The sequence below is a fragment of the Euleptes europaea genome, chromosome 2, assembly GCF_029931775.1.
Source record: "Euleptes europaea isolate rEulEur1 chromosome 2, rEulEur1.hap1, whole genome shotgun sequence".
Lineage (NCBI taxonomy): Eukaryota > Metazoa > Chordata > Lepidosauria > Squamata > Sphaerodactylidae > Euleptes > Euleptes europaea.
Genome location: NC_079313.1, coordinates 1,170,842 through 1,197,283, shown reverse-complemented (window position 1 = coordinate 1,197,283; position 26,442 = coordinate 1,170,842). Strand labels below are relative to the sequence as shown.

The 26,442-nt window shown below is 50.6% G+C and overlaps 1 protein-coding gene across 3 annotated transcripts; it reads right to left on the bottom strand.

Annotated features, from left to right (window-relative positions):
* PGPEP1 (pyroglutamyl-peptidase I) lies at positions 1-24,583 on the bottom strand. 3 transcript variants are annotated; one of them, XM_056867507.1, is made up of 5 exons: positions 24,549-24,583; positions 17,674-17,726; positions 5,483-5,599; positions 3,329-3,561; positions 1-277 (listed from the first exon to the last, which is right to left on the bottom strand). In XM_056867507.1, the coding sequence occupies exons 1-5, from the start codon at positions 24,580-24,582 to the stop codon at positions 85-87; spliced, it is 630 nt and encodes a 209-aa protein (XP_056723485.1). In that variant the 5' UTR covers position 24,583; the 3' UTR covers positions 1-84. The 3 variants fall into 3 exon arrangements, with proteins under 3 accessions (XP_056723485.1, XP_056723486.1, XP_056723487.1); XM_056867508.1 differs by lacking the exon at positions 5,483-5,599; XM_056867509.1 differs by lacking the exons at positions 17,674-17,726; positions 24,549-24,583 and having other exon boundaries at positions 5,479-5,599.
* Positions 24,584-26,442: the final 1,859 nt, after the last annotated feature.

Genomic DNA, 26,442 nt, shown 5'->3' with positions numbered 1-26,442 from the left:
CCCCCCCCAGGATTCTGCAAGGATGGTGGGACGATTGAGAAGTGCAACAGTGAGGAAGAAAAGGGGGGTGTCTCTGGCCCAGGCTCAATGCTCGTTGTGGCAGTTAATGTTGCTCTCCGAGTGTTCCAAGACATTGAGCATCTCCTCAATGATGGCTTGCAGCGCCCGGCCCAGCTGCTGCGCGCTGTACGGCTTCCCCAGCGGAGGCACATGGACGAAGGCCGACCGGCCGTGGCTCTCGTACAAGGAAGTGTAGTACGTGAAGTCACAGAGATACCTGCCACAGAGAACGAGAGGTCAGGGTAGTCAACATGAAGGCAGCGCAACTGGGTCTGCGTCCTGGCCTCTGTGCCCCCACCCCCACCCCGTTCTCCGGGCCTGGGAGCGTTCTGTGGATGCACCTGCCCCCTCCTCCCTTCTTTGACACAAGTGTGTGCGAAAAGGATCTTGGGGTCTTAGTAGACCAAGCACTGAACCTGAGTCAGCAGTGTGATGCGGTCGCTAAAAAGGCAAATGCCATATTTTGCTGCATTAACAGAAGTATCGTGTCCAGATCACGTGAAGTGATGGTATCGCTTTACTTTGCTCTGGTTAGACCTCACCTAGAGTACTGTGTTCAGTTTTGAACACCGCAATTTAAGAAAGATGTAGACAAGCTGGAACGTGTCCAGAGGAGGGCAACGAAGATGGTCAGGGGTCTGGAGATCGTCCTATGAGGAAAGGTTGAAGAAGCCTGGGTGTGTTTAGCCTGAAGAGGAGAAGACTGAGAGGGGATATGATAACCATCTTCAAGTACTTTAAGGGCTGTCATGTAGAGGAGGTGCCGAGTTGTTTTCTGTTGCCCCAGAAGGTCGGACCAGAACCAACGGGTTGAAATTAAATCAAAAGAGTTTCCATCTAGACATTAAGAAGAATTTTCTAACAGTTAGAGAGGTTCCTCAGTGGACCAGGCTTCCTCAGGAGGTGGTGGGCTCTCCTTCCCTGGAGTTTTTGAAGCAGAGGCTAGATGGCCACCTGTCAGCAATGCTGATTCTATGACCTTAGGCAGATGATGAGAGGGAGGGCACCTTGGACATCTTCTGGGCATGGTCACTGGGGGTGTGGGGAGGAGGTAGTTGTGAATTTCCTGCATTGTGCAGGGGGTTGGACTAGATGACCCTGGTGGTCCCTTCCAACTCTATGATTCTACAAATCCCTTCCCTTTTCATTCCCAACTGCGATGAAACATTATGGGTCTGATCCCATAGATGGGACTTCCCCCCACATGACCCGCATCCAAATCAAATGTCCTAACAAAACAAATCACCTAGCTGGCTGTTACCATGCATCTATAATAATAAAACCATCCGCATATCCATCCATCTGTCACCAGAAAATAAAACTAGGAGTCTCAAAATCGGCCACCAGCTTCAGGATGATTGCGGGAGTTCTCAGGTTATCTCCAGAACACTGACTTGGGCCCCAGGAATTTTGTCCCCCCCCCGTCCCCCCCCCACAATCCATTCCACTAACAGAGGGGCATTCTTTGGGTGGTGGGGGCTCTCCCTCAATGCAAGATCTGCAGAATCCAACCCTACATCTGCACACACGTGGAAGCTAATTTCGCTCAGACGCAGAACTGCTGTTTTATTGAGGAATACTTTAGTTTCATCCCAAATCTAAATGAGCTCTAAGGGCACATTTGGTCACATCCCAGGGTCGTTTCCTGGACAAGGGGACCGCAGGGACCAAAGGCCATTCAGAAACTGTCACCCCCTCCCCAAATGCAGAGGGGCCCTTTCTCCCAACTCTGACCCCGTTCAGGAGCACATCCACACTGTCAGATATTTTGCCTTATCCCGTGTCCTCAAAGGAGCTCAAGCGGGCACACGTTTTCTCCCCTCTCCCATTTCACCCTCATGACAACCCTGCAAGGTAGGTGAGTCTGAGAGCACATGACGAGCCCGAGGGCACCCAACCTCATGGCCCAGAGGGGCATGAGGACCAGCTCTTCTCGGTCCTATTCTGACTAACCCCAACACCATACTGGCTTCCGCTCCCATCCTGGGGTTGAGCCTGGCAGGGAACCTCCAAGGCCCTCTCCTTGAGCACGACTTCCTACTAGGGGTGGGGCTTTCCCCCCTTTTTTAAGAGAGGACCCCCAGAACTTTCAGACCCTCACTGGAAGAAGAGTTGGTTTTTATATGCCGACTTTCTCTACCACTTAAAGCAGAATCACAAACAGGCTTACAATCACCTTCCCTTCCCCTCCCCACAACAGACACCCTGTGAGGTAGGTGGGGCTGAGAGCTCTATGAGAACTGTGGAGGAGAGGGGAAACCAACCCAGTTCACCAGATTAGCCTCTGCCGCTCATGTGGAGGAGTGGGGAATCGAACCTGGTTCTCCAAATCAGAGTCCACCACTCCAAACCACCACTCTTAGCCACTACACAACGCTGGCTCTCGGAGCCACGGGGGCCCTTTCTCTTGGCCTGTTCTCTTTCTCTGGCCCTCTCTTTTTCTCAAGGTTATTGGAAGAAGGAAGGATTCGGCTTCTAAAGTGCCGTTAAATGTTGCCTGTCCCTTTTCGTTAGATTCGGTTTGGAGTGATTATTTATTGTTGGAATTGTTGGGATTTTTAAAAAACATTTCTGTGTTGATTTGCTCTTGGCCTTCCACAAAGCTGCTGAAACATAGGGTGGGGGCTGTGGAAAGTTATCCCCCCTTTTCAGGCCTGGTCCCTCATCCAGATTCTAGAGCAGTGGTTCCCAAAGTGGGCAGTACCACACCCTGGGGGGCGGTGGGATTACCTAGGGGGGCACTAAGAGGCAAGGGGCAGCAGGGGGGCGCTAGAGGTGGGGCCCCTTCAACTGTGTTGTTCACTAATTTACAATAGATCAAGCTATCGCACCATGCCCGCAAACTTGGTGGAAACTATCAGAATTTTTTTTTTCAGACTCTGAAGAGCTGGTACCACTGGATCAAGTTCATCGGTTTTATTGAATAAATCTCAACTAAAAAGTTTTAATTTGATTTTGAATAGATGTGCAATTAACTGTTGCTGTTTTGAAATTTTATCATTCTTATCTTCTTTAGTGAGTCATGCAAACCCCTATTTTGAATAATGCTTTTTATAGTATAGGGTAGGGGGCACTGGGGTTTGAGTCTGTGGAACCAAGGGGGCGGTGGGGGCCCGAAAAGTTTGGGAACCGCTGTTCTAGAGTCACGTTTGTGCCCAGATTCGGCTTCCCGTCCTCTGCACAAGAATCATGTGTTTCGCTTTCGGGAAAGCCTTTTGGAAGCTGTAAAGCAGAGTGGAAATCCTTCTCTCGGTCCATGGGCCCGTACCTGCCGGCGTCCTTGGATATCGTCACGAGGACGTCCAAGTCCAGGTCGGAGACCCTTTTGCACACCTGGTCCATGTCAATAACTGAGTCGAGGCATTCGGGCCCTCCTTCCACGCAGCAGTGCGAACCTGGGCAGAAGCGGCAGTTGTCCAAGCCCCGGTAGCCCACGTTGTGGCCGCATTTCTCCAGCGTCACCGTTGTGGCCATGCCGGACAAGCCAACGTGAACCACCAGCTGCAACAAAAAAAAGGGGGGGTCGGGCCCAGAGTGAGAAGGGCTCCGCTGCACACTTCCCAGAGCTCCTGGAAATGCCAACAGTAACCTGAAAAGGAAGATGGCCTCCCTGGCGGTAATGCACGCCCCCCTCTGTGGTCGACGTCAAGCCTGTCTGCAACCACATTTCTCTAGGTCAGGGCTCCTCACCAGTATTCCCACCAGTACTTCCCTTGGAGCCTACCAAGCTTTTAAGAAAGTGGGTGGGGCCACTGGAAGGCAGGGTTTGCTACTGGCTGCCCTCGCTCAAAGGAAAGGGTTTTCTTCGAGAGGAGCAGGAGAACTGGTACATAAGAACATAAGAAAGGCCATGCTGGATCAGACCAAGGTCCATCAAGTCCAGCAGTCTGTTCACACAGGGGCCAACCTGGTGCCTCTAGGAAGCCCACAAACAAGACCGCTGCAGCAGCATTCTGCCGCCTGTGTTCCACAGCACCTCATAGAAAAGAAGAAGAAGAGCTGGTTTTTATATGCCAACTTTCTCTACCACTTAAGGGAGACTCAAACCTGGCTTACAATCACCTTCCCTTCCCCTCCCCACAATAGACACCCTGGGAGGTAGGTGAGGCTGAGAGAGCACTAACAGAGCTGTAACTTGCCCAAGGTCACCCAGCTGGCTTCGTGTGGAGGACTGGGGAAACCAACCTGGTTCACCAGATTAGCATCTGCTGCTCATGTGGAGGAGTGGGGGAATCAAACCTGGTTCTCCTGATCAGGCTCCACCGCTCCAAACAGAACTAGAAAGAGCCGTCGCAAGCAGGGCTACGTGGCCACTGCTGGAAATGGGGCGTTAGAGCAGATGGGCTCTGAAGAACGAGAAAAGCCCTGCTAGATCAGACCAAGGTGCTCTCACCTCATTCACCATCCTGCTCCCTGCGCAGTTTCTGCAGTTAAGAGAATTATGGTGTACTTCCCAACAGTATCAGTTTGAACCATTTTCACATACCAGATTAAACTACAGGCCAACCCAGATTTAAAAACTGGGAAGAAAGCTTTTTATATGGAAGGCTTGGGCAAATAAGGGGATTTTTTTTACTTTGGGCTAATTAACAGACTGTGATGACAAGCTTTTGTTATTTTCTCAGCTGCGGTCTAGATACGGTCTGCCAGCCACTGTTGAACCGGAAGAAAAAAGGCTCTGTGCTGTATAATATGGAAAAGAAACAAGAACAGCACAAATTATCAATGCAGTTATATATATTGGGTGCATAAATGACAAACAATACATAAGACAAAAGACAAAAGTTCACTTAGTAAAGGTAAGTACTAAACGTTATAACTATCAGTGATATATCAAGTTTCTTTTACAGAGTTCAAGCTTCCAGGTAAGTGCAAATGTCCCAAAGTATATTGCAAACAAGTAAACAGCTGGAAAGAAGATGAAGATGGACGTGTTGTCGAGATCGTTGTCCACGTTTCACCAAAGCTTCATCAGCTGCTCACTTTCTCAATAAGAATTCTTATACATATACATGACCATAATAGGTACAATTCCAACTGCCGAAAAGGGCTTCGTGATAAGTCAATGTGAGAATACATTCTCACATTGACTTATCACGAAGCCCTTTTTGGCAGTTGGAAAGTGACCAGCTGACGAAGCTTTGGCAAACACAGATTCACCACAGGTGAACGGCTATTTGCAGCTATTTCTCGTGGCATCACTTAGACAAGCTGCAAAGTCTGTTCTTCTCAACCCAAACTTCAGGCTGCCAAGACACAAACATTTATGTTGTGACAAGCGAGTGGACACACAGGCTGGGTGACCAGTCCTGCTTTCCCAGCTGGTGCCAAAACTCCTCACGGCTTCTCAGAGGCCCTTCACGTGACCAGGGATCACGACGTACCCAATTCCTACTCCCACGGCTGGCTATTACTCACTCACTTGGGGACTGTGTTTCTTCCACAGGGCAGGAATCAGCCTCTGCACCGCCTGGTACTCCACGGGGAATTCATAGACGTACAGGTCCACATCGTCGCCCAGGCCCAGCTTCTCCAGCTCCTAGAAGCCCAGAGGGACAAGATGGAAAGAACCACCATGGTGAAACCAACACCCTCTTGGGAACATTTTCAAAGCACGTTTTCAAAGCCCCCTCTCAGATGGAAAAATTGCACATACACATGAAGCTGCCTTATCCTGAATCAGACCCTCGGCCCATCAAAATCACTATTGTCTACTCAGACTGGCAGCGGCTCTCCAGGGTTTCAGGCTGAGAACTTTCACATTACCTACTCCCTGGTCCTTTTTAAACTGCAGGGGCTGGGGATTAAACCAGGAACCTTCTGCAAGCAAAGCAGAGGTTCTTCTCACTTAGGGTTGACAACCTCCAGGTGATAGCTGGAGATCTCAAGCTATTACAGCTGACCTCCAGGCGACAGAGATCAGTTCCCCTGGAGAAAATGGCCGCTATGGAAGGTGGACTCTATGGCATTAACACCCCATCGAAGTCCCTCCCCGAACCCCAGCCTCCACGGGCTTCACCCCAAAATATCTCCAGACCCCTTCCCCTTTTCTCGCCACAACAACTTTGCTGGGTAGGTCGGGCAGGGAGAGCGTTCGTGCCCCAAGGTAAGCTTCATGGCTTGAAAGGGACTTGAATTCCAGTCTCCCAGATTTTGAGGCCAACGCTCCAGCCAGTTCACCACACAAGGGAGGGAAAGCTATTTTTCTCCCAGGCCATTTCCGGCTTGGGCCAATGAGCCTCAGTCCCACTTGTTGAGAGCCAGCGTGGTGTAGTGGTGAACAGCGGTAGTGTGGAACAGTGGACTCTGATCAGGAGAACCGGGTTTGATTCCCCACTCCTCTACATGAGCGGCGGAGGCTAATCTGGTGAGCTGGATTTGTTTCCCCTCTCCTACCCATGAAGCCAGCTGGGTAACCTTGGGCTAGTCACAGTTCTCTCTGAACTCTCTCAGCCCCACCCACCTCACAGGGGATTGTAAGCCGGTTCGATTCTTCCTTAAGTGGTAGAGAAAGTCGGCATATAAAAACCAACTCTTTTTCTTGGCCCTCCACAAAGCTGCTGAAACATGGGGCAGGGTGGAGCTGTGCAAAGTTATCCCCCCCCTTTTCTGGTCTGGTCCTTCCTCTAGATTTTAGAGTCACATCTGTGCCCAGATTCAGCTTCCCATCTGCTGAAGAATCGTAAATTTCAGTACTGCCACAATCGGGGTCCAAACAACTTTTATCGAAGGTTTGTTTTCCTACCAACCTTTTGTATGCTTTACAGCCTTTGGGACTTTTTAAAAAGTTGCCTACCTAGACCATGAAGGGTTAGGAGTTAGTGAGACAACCTCCCCCCCCACCCTCGACTGCTCCAGGGGGTGGGGGAGGGCTTTGTTAGTGCAGCTTCTCTCCGAGACGGCCGACTTCCTTCGGTGTGGTTTGCATTACATGTGGAAATACTGCAGGCCCTTGTTCTAGCCCGCCTGCGTGCGAGGAGGATAGGCGAGCCACGGGCTGGCGGCCTTTCTTACCTCCCCCCAGAAATTAACAAAGGAGCTTCTCACTTGGCAAAGCGAGAGGGTTTGGGGGGGGTGAGCTCTCCCTCCACCCCAAACCCACAAAAAGTTTGAGAGATTTACTGTCGCCCCTCCCCGCAACAGCTTTCCTTAGAAACGCTTTGGGCACCCTTTGCCACAAAGAGAATCGGGTGGTGGTGAAACAGAATTGTTTGGGAGGGCACTTCTCCTAAAGGGAAACCGGGCGGTAGTTGTAACGCCTGTGGAAATAAGTTAGGGAGACTTTTGCCGTGTTTATTGGATGTATCCTTCTTATTTCATTGTTCTCTGGTTCCGCAGTCCAGTTTTACTGCATTCCTTGTACCTCGTATACTGGCCTGTTTGCATTGTTTTCCTGTTCGATAATTTGCCTTGAGACTCAGGGAGAAAGGCAGACTATAAATGAACAGCAACCTGTTAACTCTGGAGGAAAGGCTGCCCCTCCTAGAGAAAAATGCCCACTTGTTATTCTGCCTTAAGTCACATTGGCAGAAGAAGCCCTCAGAAGAAGTTATGAGAAACCTGCCTTTGTACAGATTTGTGGGGAAGCCATCTTCCGAATGCAGAAAATCTCAGGAGTTTTAGCTTGGCAGTTTAGGAAAAGATGGCTATGGGAGGATGGGGGAGAGGCTTAAAGAATTCTGTACAGAATGAAGAAAGCAGGGAAAGAGGACTTTCCTCCCCTCAAACCAGAATGTTAGAACAACATGCCACCCAAAGAAAGTGATGGGCAGTAGATTCAGGGCAAATGGAAGCACTTCTTTATACCATGCAGAATCAGTAGAACTCACTACCCCAAGATGTGGCTGCCAGCTTACGTCGCTTCAAAAAGGAGGTCACAAAATCACAGAGAAGCAGAGGTCTGGATTGCTAGGCCAAACCGAAGCAATCACCAAAAAGCATCTCTGCAATATCATCGCAACTGTACTGAAAAGGATGCCCTAAACAGTCTCCGAAACAATCCCGACACCATAAGCTCATCCTTTCAACTAGAGATGCCGGAGACTGAACTTGGGACCTTCTGCAAGCCAAGCAGATGTTCTGCCACTGAGCCACAGCCCCTCCCCTAAGCTTGGTGACACTGTCACCGTGGGGGTGTCTGGCTATATGGACTCCACCCTCATGCCTTCAGTGTTGGCACCCTCAGCCACCTACGGTAGGGTTTGGAGCGATGGACTCTGATCTGGGGAACCGGGTTCGATTCCCCACTCCCCCACACGAGCGGCGGAGGCTAATCTGGTGAACTGGATTTGTTTCCCCGCTCCTCCACAGTAAGTCAGCTGGGTGACCTTGGGCCAGTCACAGCTCTCTCAGCCCCACCTACCTCACAGGGTTTCTGTTGTGCGGAAGGGAAGGTAATTGTAAGCAGGTTTGATTCTGCCTTAAGTGGTAGAGAAGGTGGGCACATAAAAACCAGCTCTTCTACTTCAGTATGACTTTTCCGTCACACAATTGGGCTGTGATTCACGAAAGCTCACACTGAAACAAATGTTGTTAGCCTTTTAAGGAGCTGCTGAGCTTTTGGTTTTAGAAGAAGAGTTGGTTTTTATATGCTGACTTTCTCTACCACTTAAGGAAGAATCAAACCGGCTTACAATCACCTTCCCTTCCCCTCCCCACGAGAGACACCCTGAGATAGGTGGGGCTGAGAGAGCTGTGACTAGCCCAAGGTCGCCCAGCTGGCTTCAGGTGTAGGAGTGGGGAAACCAACCCGGTTCACCAGATTAGCCTCCGCCGTTCATGTGGAGGAGTGGGGAATCAAACCCGGTTCTCCAGATCAGAATCCACCGCTCCAAACCACAGCTCTTAACCACTACACCATGCAGGCTAAATGAAACCTCCATGGGCAGAAGCAGTGTATCCCCGCAAGCACCTGACTGTGGGCTTCCCAGAGGAATCCAGGAGTCTATTTTATTTCTAAGGAGCTGCACGGCTACGGTTATTGTTGCAGGCGGCCTCCAGCCTGACATTAAGTGGGATGAAACTATTGCAAATAGTGTACAGAAAACCTTCCCCCCCCCAACCCCGGCATTTTCCTGCTGACGAGCCCAGAAGGACTCTCCCGCCCCCCACACCTGCTTCCCTTGAGTGCAGAACATCTTCCCAGACAGGAGAGAGAAAGCGGCCTGGGGAGCCGGCCTTCTCCTCCGCCTCAGCAGATGGCCGTGTCCTCCGGGAACACTCGTATTTTCTCTGTTTTGGCAGCTGGGGGGTGCCCCACGGAAACAGACTTGCTGTGTCAGCACTCAATCTGGGAGTTTGCTTTTTCTAAAAAACAAACAAAAAACTTTTCTTCACCAGCAAACTCATGTAGCAACTGCCAGCATACCAAACACAAACTGCAGGATAAACATAACCTATAAACAAATTTACAATTTGAAATTCTCCTTGACAAATACTAAAAATTTAAATCCCACCCAGAAACTTTAAAATTCTACTACTCTTTAGTACTTTACGATATCAGGAAGAAGAGGGGGGGTGGAATGCGAATCAAAAGGGGGGGAAACAAGATGCAGGAGAGGGGTGGGAGGCGGCATTCCCACACAATCCCCATCAGGCTTGGATGCAGCCGGCAGCTGCCTGACCTTTGAGCTTTCCAACAGGGCAAGCGTGAGGCCCCAAAGGTGAGGCCGAGGCAGTGTTCACCTGGGAGCCGAGGAAAATAAGCGACACATGTGGGATTCTTTCCCCACCCCCCTTTGTTAAAAGAAGGTATCAAGTTAAAACCAGAAGGCATTTTTAGTGGAGAATGAAGCCAGCAAAGGCAGGGACGAAGCTTTTCTCCCTCTCTCGTAATGCCAGAACGCAGGGTCATCTGCTGACGCTGGAGTGTGAGAGATTCAAAACTGATAAAAGGAAGTATTTCTTCACACAACGCATAGTTAAATTGTGGAATTCCCTGCCCCAGGATGTGGTGATGGCTGCCAACTTGGAAGGCTTGAAGAGGGGAGTGGACATGTTCATGGAGAGGGCTATCCATGGCTACTAGTCAAAATAGATACTAGTCATGATGCATGACTAGGGAAGGTTGGGGTCACTGGGGATGTTGGGGGGCAGGTAGTTGTTAATTTCCTGCATTGTGCAGGGGGTCAGACTAGATGACCCTAATGGTCCCTTCCAACTCTATGATTCTATGCATACCTATTCTCTCCAGGATCAGAGGAGCGTGGCGAATATATTAGGTGCTGCGGAACACAGGCAGGATGCTGCTGCTGCTGCCGTCGTCTTGCTTGTGGGCTTCCTGGAGGCACCTGGTTGGCCCCTGTGTGAACAGACTGCTGGACCTGATGGGCCTGGGTCTGATCCAGCAGGGCCTTTCTTATGTTCTTATGGCGAGATTTGCTCTCTTCAATGAGCATTTTGCAGAAAATGTGTACCTTCTGCAAAGTCCTTTCCACATAGACTATGACAAAAACCCATGCACACTGTCAAGGAATCTCCCCTTCTTAAGCCACCCCAAGATGCAGGCTGAAAACTGATGAATGCCGAAAGGGCAATAAGAGGTAGACTGGCCAGGCACTCCCACCTCCCACTGAAGTCCCGCTAAAGCCAATAAGGACTTTAACCATCTCCACAGAGAGAGGGTCAAGTTCCTGGTGGATCGGAACCTCTCTCGGGAAGCCAAAACAGATTTGGTTTGCTACTTACACACAGGGCAAGAGTCAAACATGGCCCCGAAGCCCTAACCTCTGAACAGGCGGGATCTTTCAGCTGTCCCCTCCTGAGGCCCTGTTGCTAATATACCTGCAAGCATATCTGAGCAGCTGGCCCCAGTCCCCCTTCTGTGCTTCCTTCCCAGATGGGACTAGCCGCTGTGGCTCAGTGGTAGAGCAGCTGCTTGGCATGCAGAAGGTCCCAGGTTCAATCCCCGGCATCTCCAGTTAAAGGGACCAGGCAAGTAGGTGATGTGAAAGACCTCCGCCTGACACCCTGGAGAGCCGCTGCCGGTCTGAGTAGACTAGATAATACTGACTTCAATGGACCAAGGGTCTGACTCAGTAAAAGCCAGCTTCATGTGTTCATGCATCATGCAGTTTCATTAGTGTGGGAGAATCCTCCTCCAGGTGTTCAAACACTCGCTCCACAGATCAGATGCAAAGGGAAGCTACAATCTGAGTCAGGTTTTTCCTTCCAAGTTCAGGCTCATCTCCCAGAGAAGCAAGAGTTTTCTGCTCTGCTTTCAGCCCTGATGAAGCGACTGCTTTCCGCTCCTCGCCTCCCTCCCACCAGAATCCCAGTCTGCTAACCCAAAAAGAGTGGGGTATCACCTCAAACCAAGGCTGGCTGGCTGACTAAGACACAACCATCACCTCTGGCCTGCAAAGCATCTTCCTCACCATCCACATCTTCACTGGAAAAAAAAAACCCACCTGCGCTCCCCTGTCCTGAGCGGGGACGTTGTTCATCCTCAAAGCCATGCCCTACTCTCTTGAGCTGGCCCTGTGAACTACCTGCCTGGTGCCAAATCTGACAACTGGCTTTAAGAGAGATGGGGCCATGGCTCAGTGGCAGAGCACCTGCTTGGCAAGCAGAAAGTCCCTAGTTCAATCCCCAGCATCTTCAGGCAAAGGATCGGCCAGTAGGTGATGTCAAAGACCTCTATTCTGTGACCCTGGAGAGCTGCTGCCAGTTTGAGTAGGCAATACTGACCCTGACAGACCAGTGGGCTGGTTCAGTGTAAGGCAACTCCATGGGCATGGAGTATGAGTCGCTGGAGGTGTGGTGGGGGAGGTGGTTTGGAATTTCCTGCATTGTGCAGGGGGTTGGATTAGATGACCCTGGTGGTCCCTTCCAACTCTAGGATTCTATGTGTTCAAGGCAAGTTTATTCCAGCATAAGACTTGCAAAAGTCAGACCTTCAGATGCACAACACATCCTGGTACCAGGGCAGACAACTTTTTTCTTTCTCTGTCCTCCATGTTTTCATTTGTGTGTTGCTCTGATTAACTGTGCTGCTGACAGCTGTTTTCCTGGCGACTTCGTTCCTGCTCTTCTGCCCTTAGGACCGCACTGAGATTTTAAGTCATGACTAGTCTGCTGGAAAGTATCTAAGTGATTGTTTTTACTCTCTGAAAATCAATCAAGCCGATTTAATTAGGGTGAGCACAAAAAAAAAGGGATCACGCACCATGCTCCGGCGTGCAGAAGCTTAAGCTAAAAACCATTTCCAAACCGGCCCGGCTACACTACCTGTCCACACGGTTTTACAAATCTGTGACTCAAGAGGTTTTCCAACAAACTTCAGGCTCGCCTTTAACTAGGCATGGGGAAAGTCCTTCAGCAACCAGACGAGGCCATCCCGTGTACCTGACAAACATGAAGGGGCGGGGGGGGGGGGCGGTTGACCGATTCCCTGACCCTTCAACAAAGGGCCCCATTGTGAGCTTCTAATATCCTTATCTAGGCTGTCTAGACGCCCTGACAGCAATTGTCCACACGAATGTCAGAACACACACTGACCTCCTCGCTGTCGCTCAGGCAGAAAAACACATGTGGGGAGGGGGGGAGGGGCACAGGAGCCAATTAACTGCACAGGCTGGAGGGCACACCTGGGCCTTCGGAGCGGGCCGGCAGAACGCCAGAGCAGGGAAGGTGCTTCTCGCTTTTGCAGAACAGCATTTCAGCTTTCAGCGTGCAAAAAAGAGAAAAATTAAGGCGCTGCAGGCGTGAAATGCAGATGCAAAAGGAAAAGATAACACACACATTTTTAAACAGAAGCACAACAGTTTGCCAAGTTGGAAAAAAGATACTCCATCCCTCAGGCCTGAAACTCCGTTTCCACCTCCCAAAGAGACGAACTTTGCTTTCTGCCCTGTTCTGCCTGTCTGGACACAGAGCCGAAGCTCTTCCCCGGCTCTGCTGAGCACACCCAAGCCCTCTGCTGGGGCAGACATTCCACCTCAGAGGTGGACAAAAAAGAAACCCCCTCCGACGAGGACCTTTCCCCCCTCCTCCCAAGCCCACGGCTGCCAGACTACCGGAGATGCAATAAAGCGGGAGTTTGCCTGAGCCCCCCTCAAGCTAAGGAGGATTTGCTAAGATTGTTTAATTGATTTTTTGTCTATTAAGATGCAGATCACACCGTCTGGGACCCAGAGACTCAGACACGGGCCTTTGTGTCCGCTCAGCCCCATGAAGTCCTGTCTGAGGCAGGCACAATGCCTCTCCTCGCACGTGCTCAAAGGCATGCTGTTCCTTTTTTGTCTGGGCCTCTCCAGGCTTGGGCAAACTTAAGGGGGGAAGCAAATCCTCGGGAGGACAGGCTCTGGGCTGAGATGCCGCTGAACTAGCGACAAATTCCTCTCCTTTGGAAGCAGAGATTCCCCACGCCGAAGCACTTCCTAGGCTGAGCGGTTTGAGCAATTCAACCGGGCAGTAGATTCCTTGGGGGGGAAATATCAAGTGTTTCAGATTTCCAAAATTACAGACAGCCGATACTGTCTTAGAAGTGGCACTCCTCCCGTCCCTGTACCTCTTTGAGAATGACCTTCATCAGCAGCCAAAACCCAGGTTCTTTTCTTCCAATTTTTTAAAAACCTCCTACATGGCTTTACCCTAACCCTAACCCAACGGACGTTAGTTCCAGGTAGCCGGCTCAAGGTTGACTCAGCCTTCCATCCTTCCGAAGTCGGTAAAATTGGTACCCAGCTTGCTGGGGGTAAAGGGAAGATGACTGGGGAAGGCACTGGCAAACCACCCTGTAAACAAAAGTCTGCTTTGTAAACGTTGGGATGTGTCGTCACCCCATGGGTCAGGAATGACCCGGTGCTTTGCACAGGGGACCTTTACCTTTACATGGCTTTACACAAGTTGAATTGACTGTATTTAATCCAACTTATACAATCAGTTTTACCATTATTTTCTTAATTGGGCCTTTCCTTTCAAAATAAACCAAGATTACGGTTCCCTGGTTGCAGAGTTCCCTTAGGATCACGAATAAAAACACAGCTCAACTGAACCACCAAGTCAGAAGAGTTAGTTGGGGTGGGGAGAGGAAGGAAAAGCAGGGAAGAAACAAGAAGCCGCTCAAAGGATGCCTGCGAGTCCAAGGGAAGGAGCTTCCAGCACAGCAGCAAAGCCATCTGATCCAGGGACTCTTTCCCACCTGTCAATTTAACTATAAAAAGGAAGGTGCCTGCCTGCTTCTCCTGCTGGCAAAGGACAGGTGGGCGCTTAAGGGATCGGGCCTCTCCTCCTGGATAATACAGGTAGTCAGGATTATCCCACCCGGGGCTCTCATCCACCCCAAACCTCCGAAGCACAGCTCCATCTTACAAAAATAAAAGGGGGGGGGGAGAGAGAGAGAGCCCTCTTCTCTCGCCCGGCTCCATCACCAGGCGTCTGGCTGGCTGCTGCTCACTAGCTACAATTGATTACGGGCCGGGATTTAATTTGGAAGCCTTCGCAAGGAGTATTCCCAGAGCTCCAGAGGAGAAGGGGAAGGGAAGAGGAGGCCAGCTCCCTCCTCGGTCAGATCGGCTGTGCTAACAAAGGCCCCCTTCGTTCAGGGCTGGATGTTGCGTACGCTCGTTTTTACAGGAGGAAGAACTGGGCACAGAACTCACTCCTGAAACTTTGCATTTTTGCTTAAAAACATGCGAAAAAAGAAAAAGGGGAAAAACCGAGAGGAAATTCCTTCCGTTTGCTGAAATGTGTGGACAGTGTTATCGTGCAGTTACCCAAGGCAAGCCGGGAGAACAAACGTCCAAGACTCCCGGGCAAACGCAACTGTTGTTCCAAGCAAAACAAGAAGAGAAGCAGCAGGGCAACACACTCCTCTAACTTAAAACAATGTCTGCAGGTTGTGAGCTTCACCCGGGCGCGAACGCCATCGGACAGAATTTCAAACTCTCCATGTATCCCGAGCCAGACTGGTTTTCCTCTGAGGAAGGCGGGGGTGGGAGAAAAGGGTCTGCAGCCCTTTTGGCATCTGCAGCCTGCACAAAACAGAGCTTCTCTTTCACAGAAAGGCCCCAAGGTTTACAAGGACAAACGACGGGCAACGAACACAGGGATGCTTAGTTGCCTGCATGGGACGCTGAAGTGGAAAAAGATCCCCCGGAAGAAGCTCGTGCAAAACGCGGAGGAGGGGGTTACAGAACTGATCAAAATATAATTATCTTGCAATAATTTCTGTTGTTTTGCCTTTGTTTTGGTGCAGCCATCTTTTCCTTCCTCTCTATTGAGAGCCAAGGGTCAGCCAGCCTGCCTTCCTGCCTCCTATGATGCCCCCACCCCCAGGATCCCACCAGCAAGACAGGACTGCAAGCTCTCCTTCCCAGGAGGTTTTTCAGCAGAGGGTAGATGGCTATCTCTCAGCAATGCTGATCCTGTGACCTTAGGCAGATTGTGAGAGGGAGGGCACCTTGGCCATCTTCTGGGCGTGGAGTAGGGGTCACTGGGGGTGTGGGGGGAGGTAGTTTGGAATTTCCTGCATTGTACTGGGGGTTGGACTAGATGACCCTGGTGGTCCCTTCTAACTCTATGATTCTATTCTATGATTCTATAACTGGGACGCAGCAACTAGTATTCAGTGGTAGACTGCCTTTGGGCATTGAGGTTCTGTTCAGCTATCAGGGCTACCAGCCACTGACAGGCCTCTTGCCCACCATGAATTCAGCTAATCTCCTTTTCAAGACATCCACCCTGTCACACTGCACCTTGTGGCAGCAGGGCCCATAAGCTAACTGCAAACAAAAGTTCTTGCTCTCTGCTATGCTGAAACTTCTGCCCATCAGTGTCGGGGGTGGGGGGGAAGAGCAGCACTCAAACACAGGACAACAGCCTGTGACGGTCTCTCTACTGACTGGCTATGCATTCACTGTCCTATTGGTTGCCTGGTTTATTGGAAGCCATTTCTTTTATGTTGAAGGTGTCAGGGATCCATTTTTGTCAAAGATTTTTAAAACACATGTTCAAACAAATAAAATCTCTATATCAAATGAACAGACCACCCCACAGGAGAAGCTGGCAACTGGTCTCCAGGAAGGTGCAGCAGCACTGATAAAGGGCAGGATCCCCTCCAGGGCATTTCGGAGTTAAGTGAACCACGCAAGACCCGGTGCCAGGTTGACGGCAAATGCCCAGCACACCTTGACAGCATCACAACGGAGATGAGCCCGTGCCGTGGCTCAGTGGTAAAGCCTCTGCTTGGCATGCAGAAGGTCCCAGGTTCAATCCCTGGCATCTCCAGTTAAAGGGACTAGGCAAGGAGGTAATGTGAAGACCTCTCTGCCTGAGACCCTGGAGAGCTGCTGCCGGTCTGAGCAGACAATACTGACTTTGATGGACCAAAGGTCTGAATCAGTATAAGGCAGCTTCAGGTGTTCAACGTGGACTTCCAACCAACTATGTAAGCCAGCCTCCACGGGGCACCAAGGAACAGAAGCTGAGAGCAGATGTGATTTAGCCAGCGGTTTGGGGCCACCCAGCAGGGCTTTGGTACCCAATGTAAGAACAAGTGACCTGGGCACAGAGAGGGGCACAGCTCAGACAGGTCAGGAAGACGGGAAGGGTTCCCTTACTCAACTGCTCTCACCGCCTCCCCTTCCAAGAGGGCAGCCTCTGCAGAAGCCGCCAGCTCAGCCAATTCCCCTTCAACTTCCCACAACGGTTATTTGAAACCACTCTGCAGAGCTCACTTTCACTGCCCTGAATCAAAACATGGTGGGCGAAGTCAGATGGGGACATGAAGAAGAAGAAGAGTTGGTTTTAATATTCCAACTTTCTCTACCACTTAAGACAGAATCAAACCGGCTTACAATCACCTTCCCTTCCCCGCCCCACAACAGATACCCTATGAGGTAGGTGGGACTGAGAGAGCTCAAAGAGAGCTGTGACTAACCCAAGGTCACCCAGCTGGCTTCACGTGTAGGAGTGGGGAATCCAACCTGGTTCTCCAGATTAGCCTCCGCCGCTCATGTGGAGGAGTGGGGAATCAACCCCGGTTCTCCAGATCAGAGTCCACCGCTCCAAATCACCGTTCTTAACCACTACACCATGCTGGGAGAAGTCAGATGGGGACATGAAGCAGCCGCCTCACACAGGGGCTGCTCTTCCACCCCAGTCTTGCATGTCCCGACTGGCAGGGGCTGTTCAGGGTCTCGGGCAGAAGGACCTTCTCAGCAGCCGCTTCCATAAAGCCTTCTCAGTGAAGACTTCGGCGCACTAAGTAGGCCCTCCGTAATGAACAACCCCCTCACAGTCTTCCTGAGCCCCAGTAGAACCCACACAGCTGTTCAGCCCTACAGAGGCTCCAGACTACAGCTATAGCAAAGGGTCGGATCCCACAGATTCCACCCCTTCTGCCCGCACGTAGCCAGATGGCCCCACAACAAGAACCAACTTCTGTACCGCTTTCCTGCTAAGTTTCTTGGGCATTCTAAACCCTCACCAGCCAGGTGAGTTATAAACCCTGGATTAGAACATTACTGATTAACCTTTGGTGGGGTGGCTGGAGGGAACAGACTTTGCTCAGGGACGGGGGGCGGGGGCGGGAGAGAAGCAGGGCACCGGCCGAACGCCCAAGTGGGAGAATCATGTCAAGAAGAAGCTCTCAAAAGCTCTGTCGGTTACCTGAACGGCTATCCAGCTGGCGTTCACTGAATGCTCTCCGAACGGGCCGAATCCTGGAACGACAGGAAGACACAGTTGAGGCTGTTCTCAGAGAATGCAAGTAGAAAAAGCTACCAGAGCTGGGGAAATTGCCGACGATGGGCCCAGGAAGCGCTGCCCCTGCGTCGAGCCCGCACCCCTCTTTCTGCGCCTTCCAACCCCTGTTGAAGAGCACAGGGAGGCCTCCTGCTCCTAGCAGAGTGGGGAAGGAAGGTGCCGCTATTAGCATACCAGAGTGGGAGGAAACAAGCCCACCTACCTCAAACCATGTGAAGCTGCTCTCAAAGACAATTTGGGGGCTTCAGCCGGTCAAAAACACAGCCACCGGCCTGCTGGCTGCGTTGGGGGAGACACAGATATTCCTCCAATTTTGAATCCGCTACAGACATTCCCCGGTTCAATGCAAGGCACTGATTCTCACCAATAAAGCCCCTTCACAACCTGGCACTGACCCACATACCAAAAGAACCACCTCGCCCAGTATAGAGCCACATGCCATCTTAGATCCTCTTGGCAGGTCTTGCTAACATCACCCTTCAATTTGCTAGTCCAAAGAGTAACAGGGCCTTCTTGGTAGTGGCCCCAACTCCATGAAGCGATACAAGACGTTCCTTCACAGCCAGTGAGTGCAAAATGGTCTTGTTGTACAGGGCTTTTCATTATTAACTGATATTTTGGTAGTGTGTCTGTTTTAACTATTTTTAATTTCTTTTACGACTGACTGTAAGCCACAATGAATTCAGGAATGGTGGTGTGCATATTTTTAAAACAAGTGAGCCACAGCTTTGGGAGAATAATACAATCTCCTTATTCAGAGAAATTTTAGACTCCCCCAGCCCCATCCTCCCTGCCCATACGTAGGACTGGTCAAAATCTGACAGCAAGCATTTTATAACAGTTATCACTTGTTCCAATGGGCAATGTCTAGATCAAAGGCAACCACAGATGCCCCCATAAAACAGTAACCCTCGCCCAACAATGGGAAGATTTAACAGATTTCAAAGAGATCAGGGCTGATGGGGGTGGTCTTTTTTTCAGCCTCACAACGACCCTGCAAGGTGTGCGAGGTAGAAGGATGCACCCAAGACCTCTTCATAAGCTTCTCAGATGAGCACAGGTTTGAATCTGATTCTCCCCATAAAACAAATAAGAACAGCATTGAAACGGGTGGAAATTAAATCAAAAGAGTTTCCATCTAGACATTAGGAAGAATTTCCTAACAGAGCGGTTCCTCAGTGGAACAGGCTTCCTCGGGAGGTGGTGAGCTCTCCTTTCCTGGAGGTTTTTAAGCAGAGGCTAGATGGCCATCTGTCAGCAATGCTGATTCTATGATCTTAGGCAGATCATGAGAGGGAGGGCATCTTGGCCATCTTCTGGGCATGGAGTAGGGGTCACTGGGGGTGTGGGGGTAGTTATGAATTTTCTGCATTGTGCAGGGGGTTGGACTAGATGACACTGGTGGTCCCTTCCAACTCTATGATTCTAAGCATATATTTACACTTTATATTGCAATAAGCTTGGTACCGTGGGTGTAAGGGTTGGTTCCCCCCCCCGCCTTATCTTCATAACAACCCTTCCAGTTCTCTACACTAAGAGAATGTGAACCTCCCAGCCCAACACCCGTTCCTCCAAACCACAGGATACTTAGTCAAACATTTCCTTGGACAAAGCAGAATTACGAAATAATACAGCTAAGACACAAAGGTTGCAACAAAGATCTGCCAAATAACTGCTTGCGTCTGAGTCCCCAGCCTCTAATGAATAACTGAGTTAACCAGTAAGCTGTGATGGCCATCCGTGAATAAGGATCTCTCAGACTTTGTGCCAACTCCAGAGAGCAGACAGTTCCAGATGTTACTGTTACCTGGGGAGGAGCTGTGGCTCAGTGGTAGAGCATCTGCTAGGCATGCAGAAGGTCCCAGGTTCAGTCCCCAGCATCTCCAGTTAAAGAGACCAGGCAGGTAGGTGATGCAAAAGACCTCAACCTGAGACCCTGGAGAGCCACTGCCGGTCTGAGTAGGCAAGACTGACTTTGATGGACCTGGGGTCTGATTCAGTAGAAGGCAGCTTCATGTGTTCCCTAGATCTGCTGGGTATGCATGTCTGAGACTTCATGGATATAACTGGAAACCCTGCAGTAGAAACTGCCACCACTTAGAGCAGGGGTGTCAAACATATGGCCTGGATCTGGCCCCTTGAGAGCTCTTATCTGGCTTGAAAGCCAGCCCCCACCCCGCTCTCAATCAGGGCTGCCAAGGTATGGCGCGGCCTGACCAAGTGACATTTATGTCATACCCGGCCCTCATAACAAATCAGTTCGCCACCCCTGACTTAAAGGAGATTTTAGGCATCTATAACTGACTGCTCTAGGATAGCCAATCACATTCCTTACTGAACGCAGTCTGAATGCACTAGAGGCTGGGGGAGAGACTGCAATCCCCCTCCCCCAATCCTTCCCTTAAGGGGTAGAGAATGCAACAGCAAGGCCCTCAAGACAGAAAATAATTCGAAGAGCCGAAGAACAAACTGGGGGAAAAAGAAGCTTTATTCTGTGCACGCACAAATAAGCTAACGAGGAAATCTAAGAGGTGAAAAATATAGAACGCAGGACAGAAAAATCCAGTTTCTTGCTACCACAATGCTTACAAGACTTGATCGTCTTCCCGACAGCAAGCATCAGGCACACCAGAAGGTTGACAAATGCTCACTGCCTCGCTAGCTCATTTTTCAAGGGGTCACTTGGGAGGCGGAGGCTTCTCTTGGTTCAATCAGGAAGTGGGGGTGCCCCTTCTGTCTCCCCATCAAAGGAAGATCTGGCCAAGGGCCACAGGGGAACTTTGCACTTGGGACCGCCAGTGCAGAGTGCAAAAGAGAGCTAAGGCATGGGAAGCCATGGGAAGCGGTCCACTGATCCCCTCTGGGCTGACCTTTGCAGGTCAGATGACACACGGACAGGTGCAAGATGAGTATGCAAGTTCTCACACACACACCATCAGTGGTCCTGATGCGCTCTGCTCATCCCAGTATAATGGCGGGAATTAGCGACTGAACTGAAATCCCACACAAGACTTGGCCAGTGTTTCCCCAAAACTAAGGGGTATGTCATGACACTGAGATAGTTTTTCATCAACACGCAAGCAGTGATGCCCAAATACTCCCAAAGCAAAAAAGGAGGCTTTGAAGTGTAGTGGTTATAGGGTTTTCAGATTTCTTCCTCATTTGTCCTCCGGGTAATCTTGATGGGCCTTCTTGGGCCAGTCTCACATTCTCAGTCAAATTTATCTTACAGGGTTGTTGGGAGAATAAAACGGAGAGGGGAAGAATCACCGAAACCACCCTGAGCCCCTTCAAAGAAGGGTGGCATGAAGACGTGCTAGACAGATAAAGGGGCACTGAACCCCAAAACAGTTTAAATTGCCCTACAAGAGAATTAATATGAACCTACCTTTGCTCACCCATGCCTCTGGCATACATTTGGCCCACAAGACAGAAGACCATCAACTTTCTTCACGTGAAACCGACACACACACACAAAATCTTCCCTGCCCGGCTGCTTAGAGGCTATCTTGAAGCATCGTAGGCTGGCTTACCACTGCCCTGCCAGCAGCACACACACACGGGATCCCGAAGTGGGATCCTGAACTGGGAGGGGCCATGGCTCAGTGGTAGAGCATCTGCTTGGCAATGCAGAAGGTCCCAGGTTCAATCCCCGGCATCTCCAGTTAAAGGGACTAGGCAAGTAGGTGATGGGAAAGACCTCTGCCTGAGACCCTCGAGAGCCGCTGCCAGTCTGAGTAGACAATACTGACTTGGATGGACCAAGAGGGCTCTGATTCAGTACAAGGCAGCTACAGGTGTTCACGTGACTTGGGCACCCGACCTTGACCCGATGACCATTCCAGAGGCCCAGGGCCCCTTTTAAATAAAGGCCTCGGCTGCGGGTGCCCAGAAGCCCAGAGGTTATGAGCCTACTGGCTGTTCCTGCTAGCCGGCCCGCTCCCAACAGCCATTTCGGGCCTAGAAGTCAGACTTCTTCAGGCACGAACACGTACAGGACGTTCTAACTTGCCCCAAGGCGAGCTGCCCTTTACAAGCCGGCACTTTACATTTCTACAAAAATAGAAAGTGTGTGTCCTTGCCCGGAAGCTCGTCTATCTGCCTCCTCTGCGAGAGCTCAGCAGGCCAAGCTGGCCCTATCCCAACCAAGACTTCTGCAGCAAAAACGCTACAGGTGCCCACTCTACAGCTCAGCCTGCCGAGACGGAAAGCGCAACCCAACTCCCACCCACCCCCTCCCAGGACTCCTTTGTGCCTCTGCCCTTCCCCAGGCCCTCACTCCAGAGGCCTCCGAGGGTAATTAGCAGAAAAACCAGCTGCTCCCAGCTGCCAAGTTTGGAAGGGATTATCCCGCCATGCACACTGCGGGTTATACTCCTTGCCAACAACCTCGGCGAAAAAAGAAAAACTACTCTTCATGAGAAAATAACAAATTATACTGGCAAGTCCACAAATAAGCCCAACGATTCCACAAGAGCACGCTGGCACAGCCACACTCCGCTGGTAGCAGGTCTCAGCCTGTTTCCCTGTCTCGGGCTCCACATCTGGGCACACACTTCACATCTGCCTCCTGGGCAAAAACTAACAGAACTCTCCTAGGTCTGCGGCAGCCCCACTACCACAACTCAAGCTGATAGGCCCAGGACAGCACCGCTTCTGAATTCACCCCTGCACACAATCAACAGGCTGTTCCCACCTGTTACCCCCATCCATGAACCCCGTTTTGTGACCGGCACTGACATGTTGCCCATTCTACCACGCAATTAGATCAAAGCTTATTCTCCCCTGCTTGGTAAATTCCCTGAAGAGTCAGTTGAGCTTTTGGCAAAGAAGCTCCTATTAGGAGAAGATCCTCAGCTAGCGCTCCAAACCGGCAAGTTCTGCGCTGTTGCTATTAAAATACGCAGAACTTTATTGGAGAATGACCGTTAAAATATTTTACAATTTTATAAATTTTAAGGTGATAATTTTAACCAGGGGTTGTTTTTATTGATCTTACGCCTTTATTTGTACGGGCAGTCTGTAAATCTGCGGTGCAAAATTATTCAGAGTGGACATTGTGATGTGTTGGCATGTGATTGGTCAGTTGACTGTATTAATAAATTTGATTTGAACCACGTTTTGTGTCCCAAACAGCACTGTTCATCAGCTATCTTGTGCTGTCTGATTGCACTGATTTATATCCCGTAATCCACTTTGAGTTTCAGCAAGAAAGGTGGATTATAAATGAAGTAAACAAACAAACAATATTCCTTCCGGTTTTTTTCTCCTCCTCCCAGACCCAACTTGCCATTCCAGACAACGTTTGTGGGCATTAACAATCAGCCTGGAGCAGGCTGTCTGGCATGCAAAACACACACACCCCTTCCGACATGCAGCTTAAGGGGGGTGTTGATCTTGGGTGTCAGGAATGAAGAGGGGAAGAAACATGCCATGTGCCAGTAGTCTGCCTTGCCCCCCCCCCAAGTTCCAGCTGACACCAGATTTTGCGCAACCAACAGAAAGCAGCAGGGGAGGGAGGAGAGGCAGCAGAGAATATAAGACAGGGCTTCTCTCTTACACCCAAATGCTCCGGGGACCCCACTAAATTATTTTTACCCACTAAGCAAGCAAAAAGACTTTACCATAAAAGAACTTGCACTTTAATTCCCAGATAAGTACTGGGGGGGGGGGGGAATAGCGGTGGGACCAGAAACAAGAACACCCCCCCCCCAGCTGGCTTACTGGGGAGGGTGGACTACAAATATGAAAATAAATACATGGTCTTTCCGATAGGACCACTCACCTCTCCTTCCCCCTCCCCAACTTGGGGGGGAATAAAAGTACAGAAACTTAGGAGGGGTGCTGGAGCAAAGGGAAGGGGGGTGATCACGGGGGGGGGATGAAATCAAAAGAGTTTCAGTCTAGACATTAGGAAGAACTTTCTGACAGCCAGAGCGGTTCCTCAGTGGAACAGGCTTCCTCGGGAGGTGGTGAGCTCACCTTCCCTGGAGGTTTTTAAGCAGAGGCTAGATGGCCATCTGTCAGCAATGCTGATTCAGTGACCTTAGGCAAGATGATGAGAGGGAGGGGATCTTGGCCATCTTCTGGGCATGGAGTAGGGGTCACTGGGGGTGTGTGGGGGGGAGGTAGTTGTGAGTTTCCTGCATTGTGCAGGGGGTTGGACTAGATGACCCTGGTGGACCCTTCCAACTCTACGATTCTATGAAAGACATGCGATTGGGCGAGGAGATTACTTCCTTAAGGGTTTTCAGAAGACAATCTGCACCAAGGATGAATTCGGGGTGGGGAAGAAAAAAATTCAACAGCAAAAAAGTTTTCCAGACGAGGCAAATCGAGGGGGAGGGGGCCGTCGCGATTCAAGGAGGGGCTGTTTGGACAAACGGGGAGGGCGGGGGGCTTTTTCGAGAGAAGCGGAGCCAACAGAGACCAGGAGCAAGTAGAGGAGCGACGAGAACTCCTGAACCACCAGTCCTTGGGTGGGGCTGCTTGAGCAGCACCCGTTACTTTACTAATAACTACCACGGCTAACCCATTAAGTTTGTTTCTTTTTTCCTGGGGGGGGGGGGGGGCGAAGTATGAAGTTAGTGGCGGGGCGGGGATTTCATTGGGGGGAACCTAAATTAGGCGGAACGGTTCCGGGGGGGACCTTGTTGAAGGGGGGACACTTTTGAAACGGACCAGAAATAAAAGTCCCCCCCGTTTAAAGTCCCCCCCGCAACGGCTTCCCAACCAACCACCCACCCCTCCCTCCCTCCCTCCCTCCCTCGGGGCCTTACCCGTCACCACCACGGGCCGCCGGGGCTTCTCCATGGCCGCCGCCCCTCCTTCTCCCTTCCCCGCCTCGCCGGCCTCCCGCCCGGGCAACTTGAGGCGACTGACTGGCCGGCCGAGGGAAGCGCCGCGCCCGCCCTGCGGGGGCCCCGCCCCCCGGGGGAGGCACGTGACCCGGCCCCGCCCCAGCCCCGCCCCAGCCCCGCCCGTCGGGAGGCGACGTAGGAGGCGCGGAGGAAAAACCACGGAGAGGAGGCCCTCGCGGGCCCAGAGCGCCCCCCCCGGGCCTATTAACAGCCCTCCCCACACACACCCGGAAGGGAAAGCGTGTCCGTCCCCAAAGAGCTTTAACGTTTTCCCCCTCCCCACAGTTCCGGCTCTCATTGCACCCCTCTGAACACGAGACAAAACAGTAGATATGTAGTCAAAAAGGGCCAGAGTCCAGGAGCACCTTAAAGACTCACAAAAATATTTTCTGGCAGGGTTATGAACTTTCGTGAGCCACAGCTCACTTCTTCAGATACAGCTAGAATGTGAATCCATCGGTCTTTAAGTAGAGGAACAGTATGTCAATGTGAATGGCAGGCTTGATGGGATTAGGTGTGATATGCAGAAGAGTCTGTGATGTCCAGGGGAGAGATGGGTGTGGAGAAATCAGCATTGGTAATGGGCCATGAATGCAAGGTCTTTATTCAGCCCAGGTAAATGCATTGACTTTAGTTTGAATATCAACTGTAACTCAGCAGTTTCTCTTTCCAATCTCCCTTTAAAATTCCTTTGCAAGAGAACTGCTCCTCTTAAATCTGCAACAGAATGTCCTGGAAGGTTGAAATGTTCACCCACTGGTTTTTGAATATTGTCGTTTCTGATGTCAGACTTATGTCCATTTAATCTTTGTCTAATGTTTGTCCAATGTAGATTGTGGAAGGGCATTGCTGGCACGTGATGGCATAAATCACATTAGAAGATGAGCAGGAGTATGAACCTGAGATAGTATGGCTGACATTGGTGGGTCCAGAGATGGTGTTCCTAGAATCTATATGAGGGCAAAGTTGGCACCTTGGTTTGTTGCAGGCCTTGGTGCCAGAGTCCATGTTCTTGTTAAGTAGTTTATCATCACGGGTGAGAAGTTGTTTTAGGTTAGCCGGCTGTCTGTAAGCAAGAAAGGGACACCCCCCCCCCAGTGCTTCAGCGAGGGAAGTGTCACAATCCAGCATTGGTTGTAGGTCCTTAATAATACGTTGGACTAGTAGATATGTAATTAAACCTCAAAATACAAAAGTAGGTGGCTGAGAGACATAGACTCATAAATATAATTGGTCACATAATTCACAGTGGGTAGCCGTGTTAGTCTGTCTGCAGTAGTAGAAAAGGGCAAGAGTCCAGGGGCACCTTTCACAAAAGCTCAAAAATACCCTGCCAGAAAATATTTTTGTGAGTCTTTAAGGTGCTCCTGGACTCTTGCCCTTTTCTTTTATCACATAAAAACCATTATGACTACTTATGTAGTAGAAAAGAGCAAGAGTCCAGGAGCACCTTAAAGACTCACAAAAAGGTGCTCCTGGACTCTTGCCCTTTTCTACTACTGCAGACAGACTAACACGGCTACTGAAGTGCTGCTGTATTATTTAGTAGCCAATGATAAATAACACAGCCGGAGGTTGGAAGATTAACGATCTGTTTATTGTGGCCAAAATAATGCAGTCGGGTGTGGTTGCCCCAAAACGAGCAGGGCAATTCACACACCAGAACAAAGGATTACAGCAACCTTTATAACCTCTGGTCCGGGGTGTTACAATATACGTAATACAGAGCATAGACACACAAAGACCCAACGATGGACACCTTTGGATTAGCATAGGCCTATCAGTGGGAGTTGAGGCGGGGATTTAGGTGGCT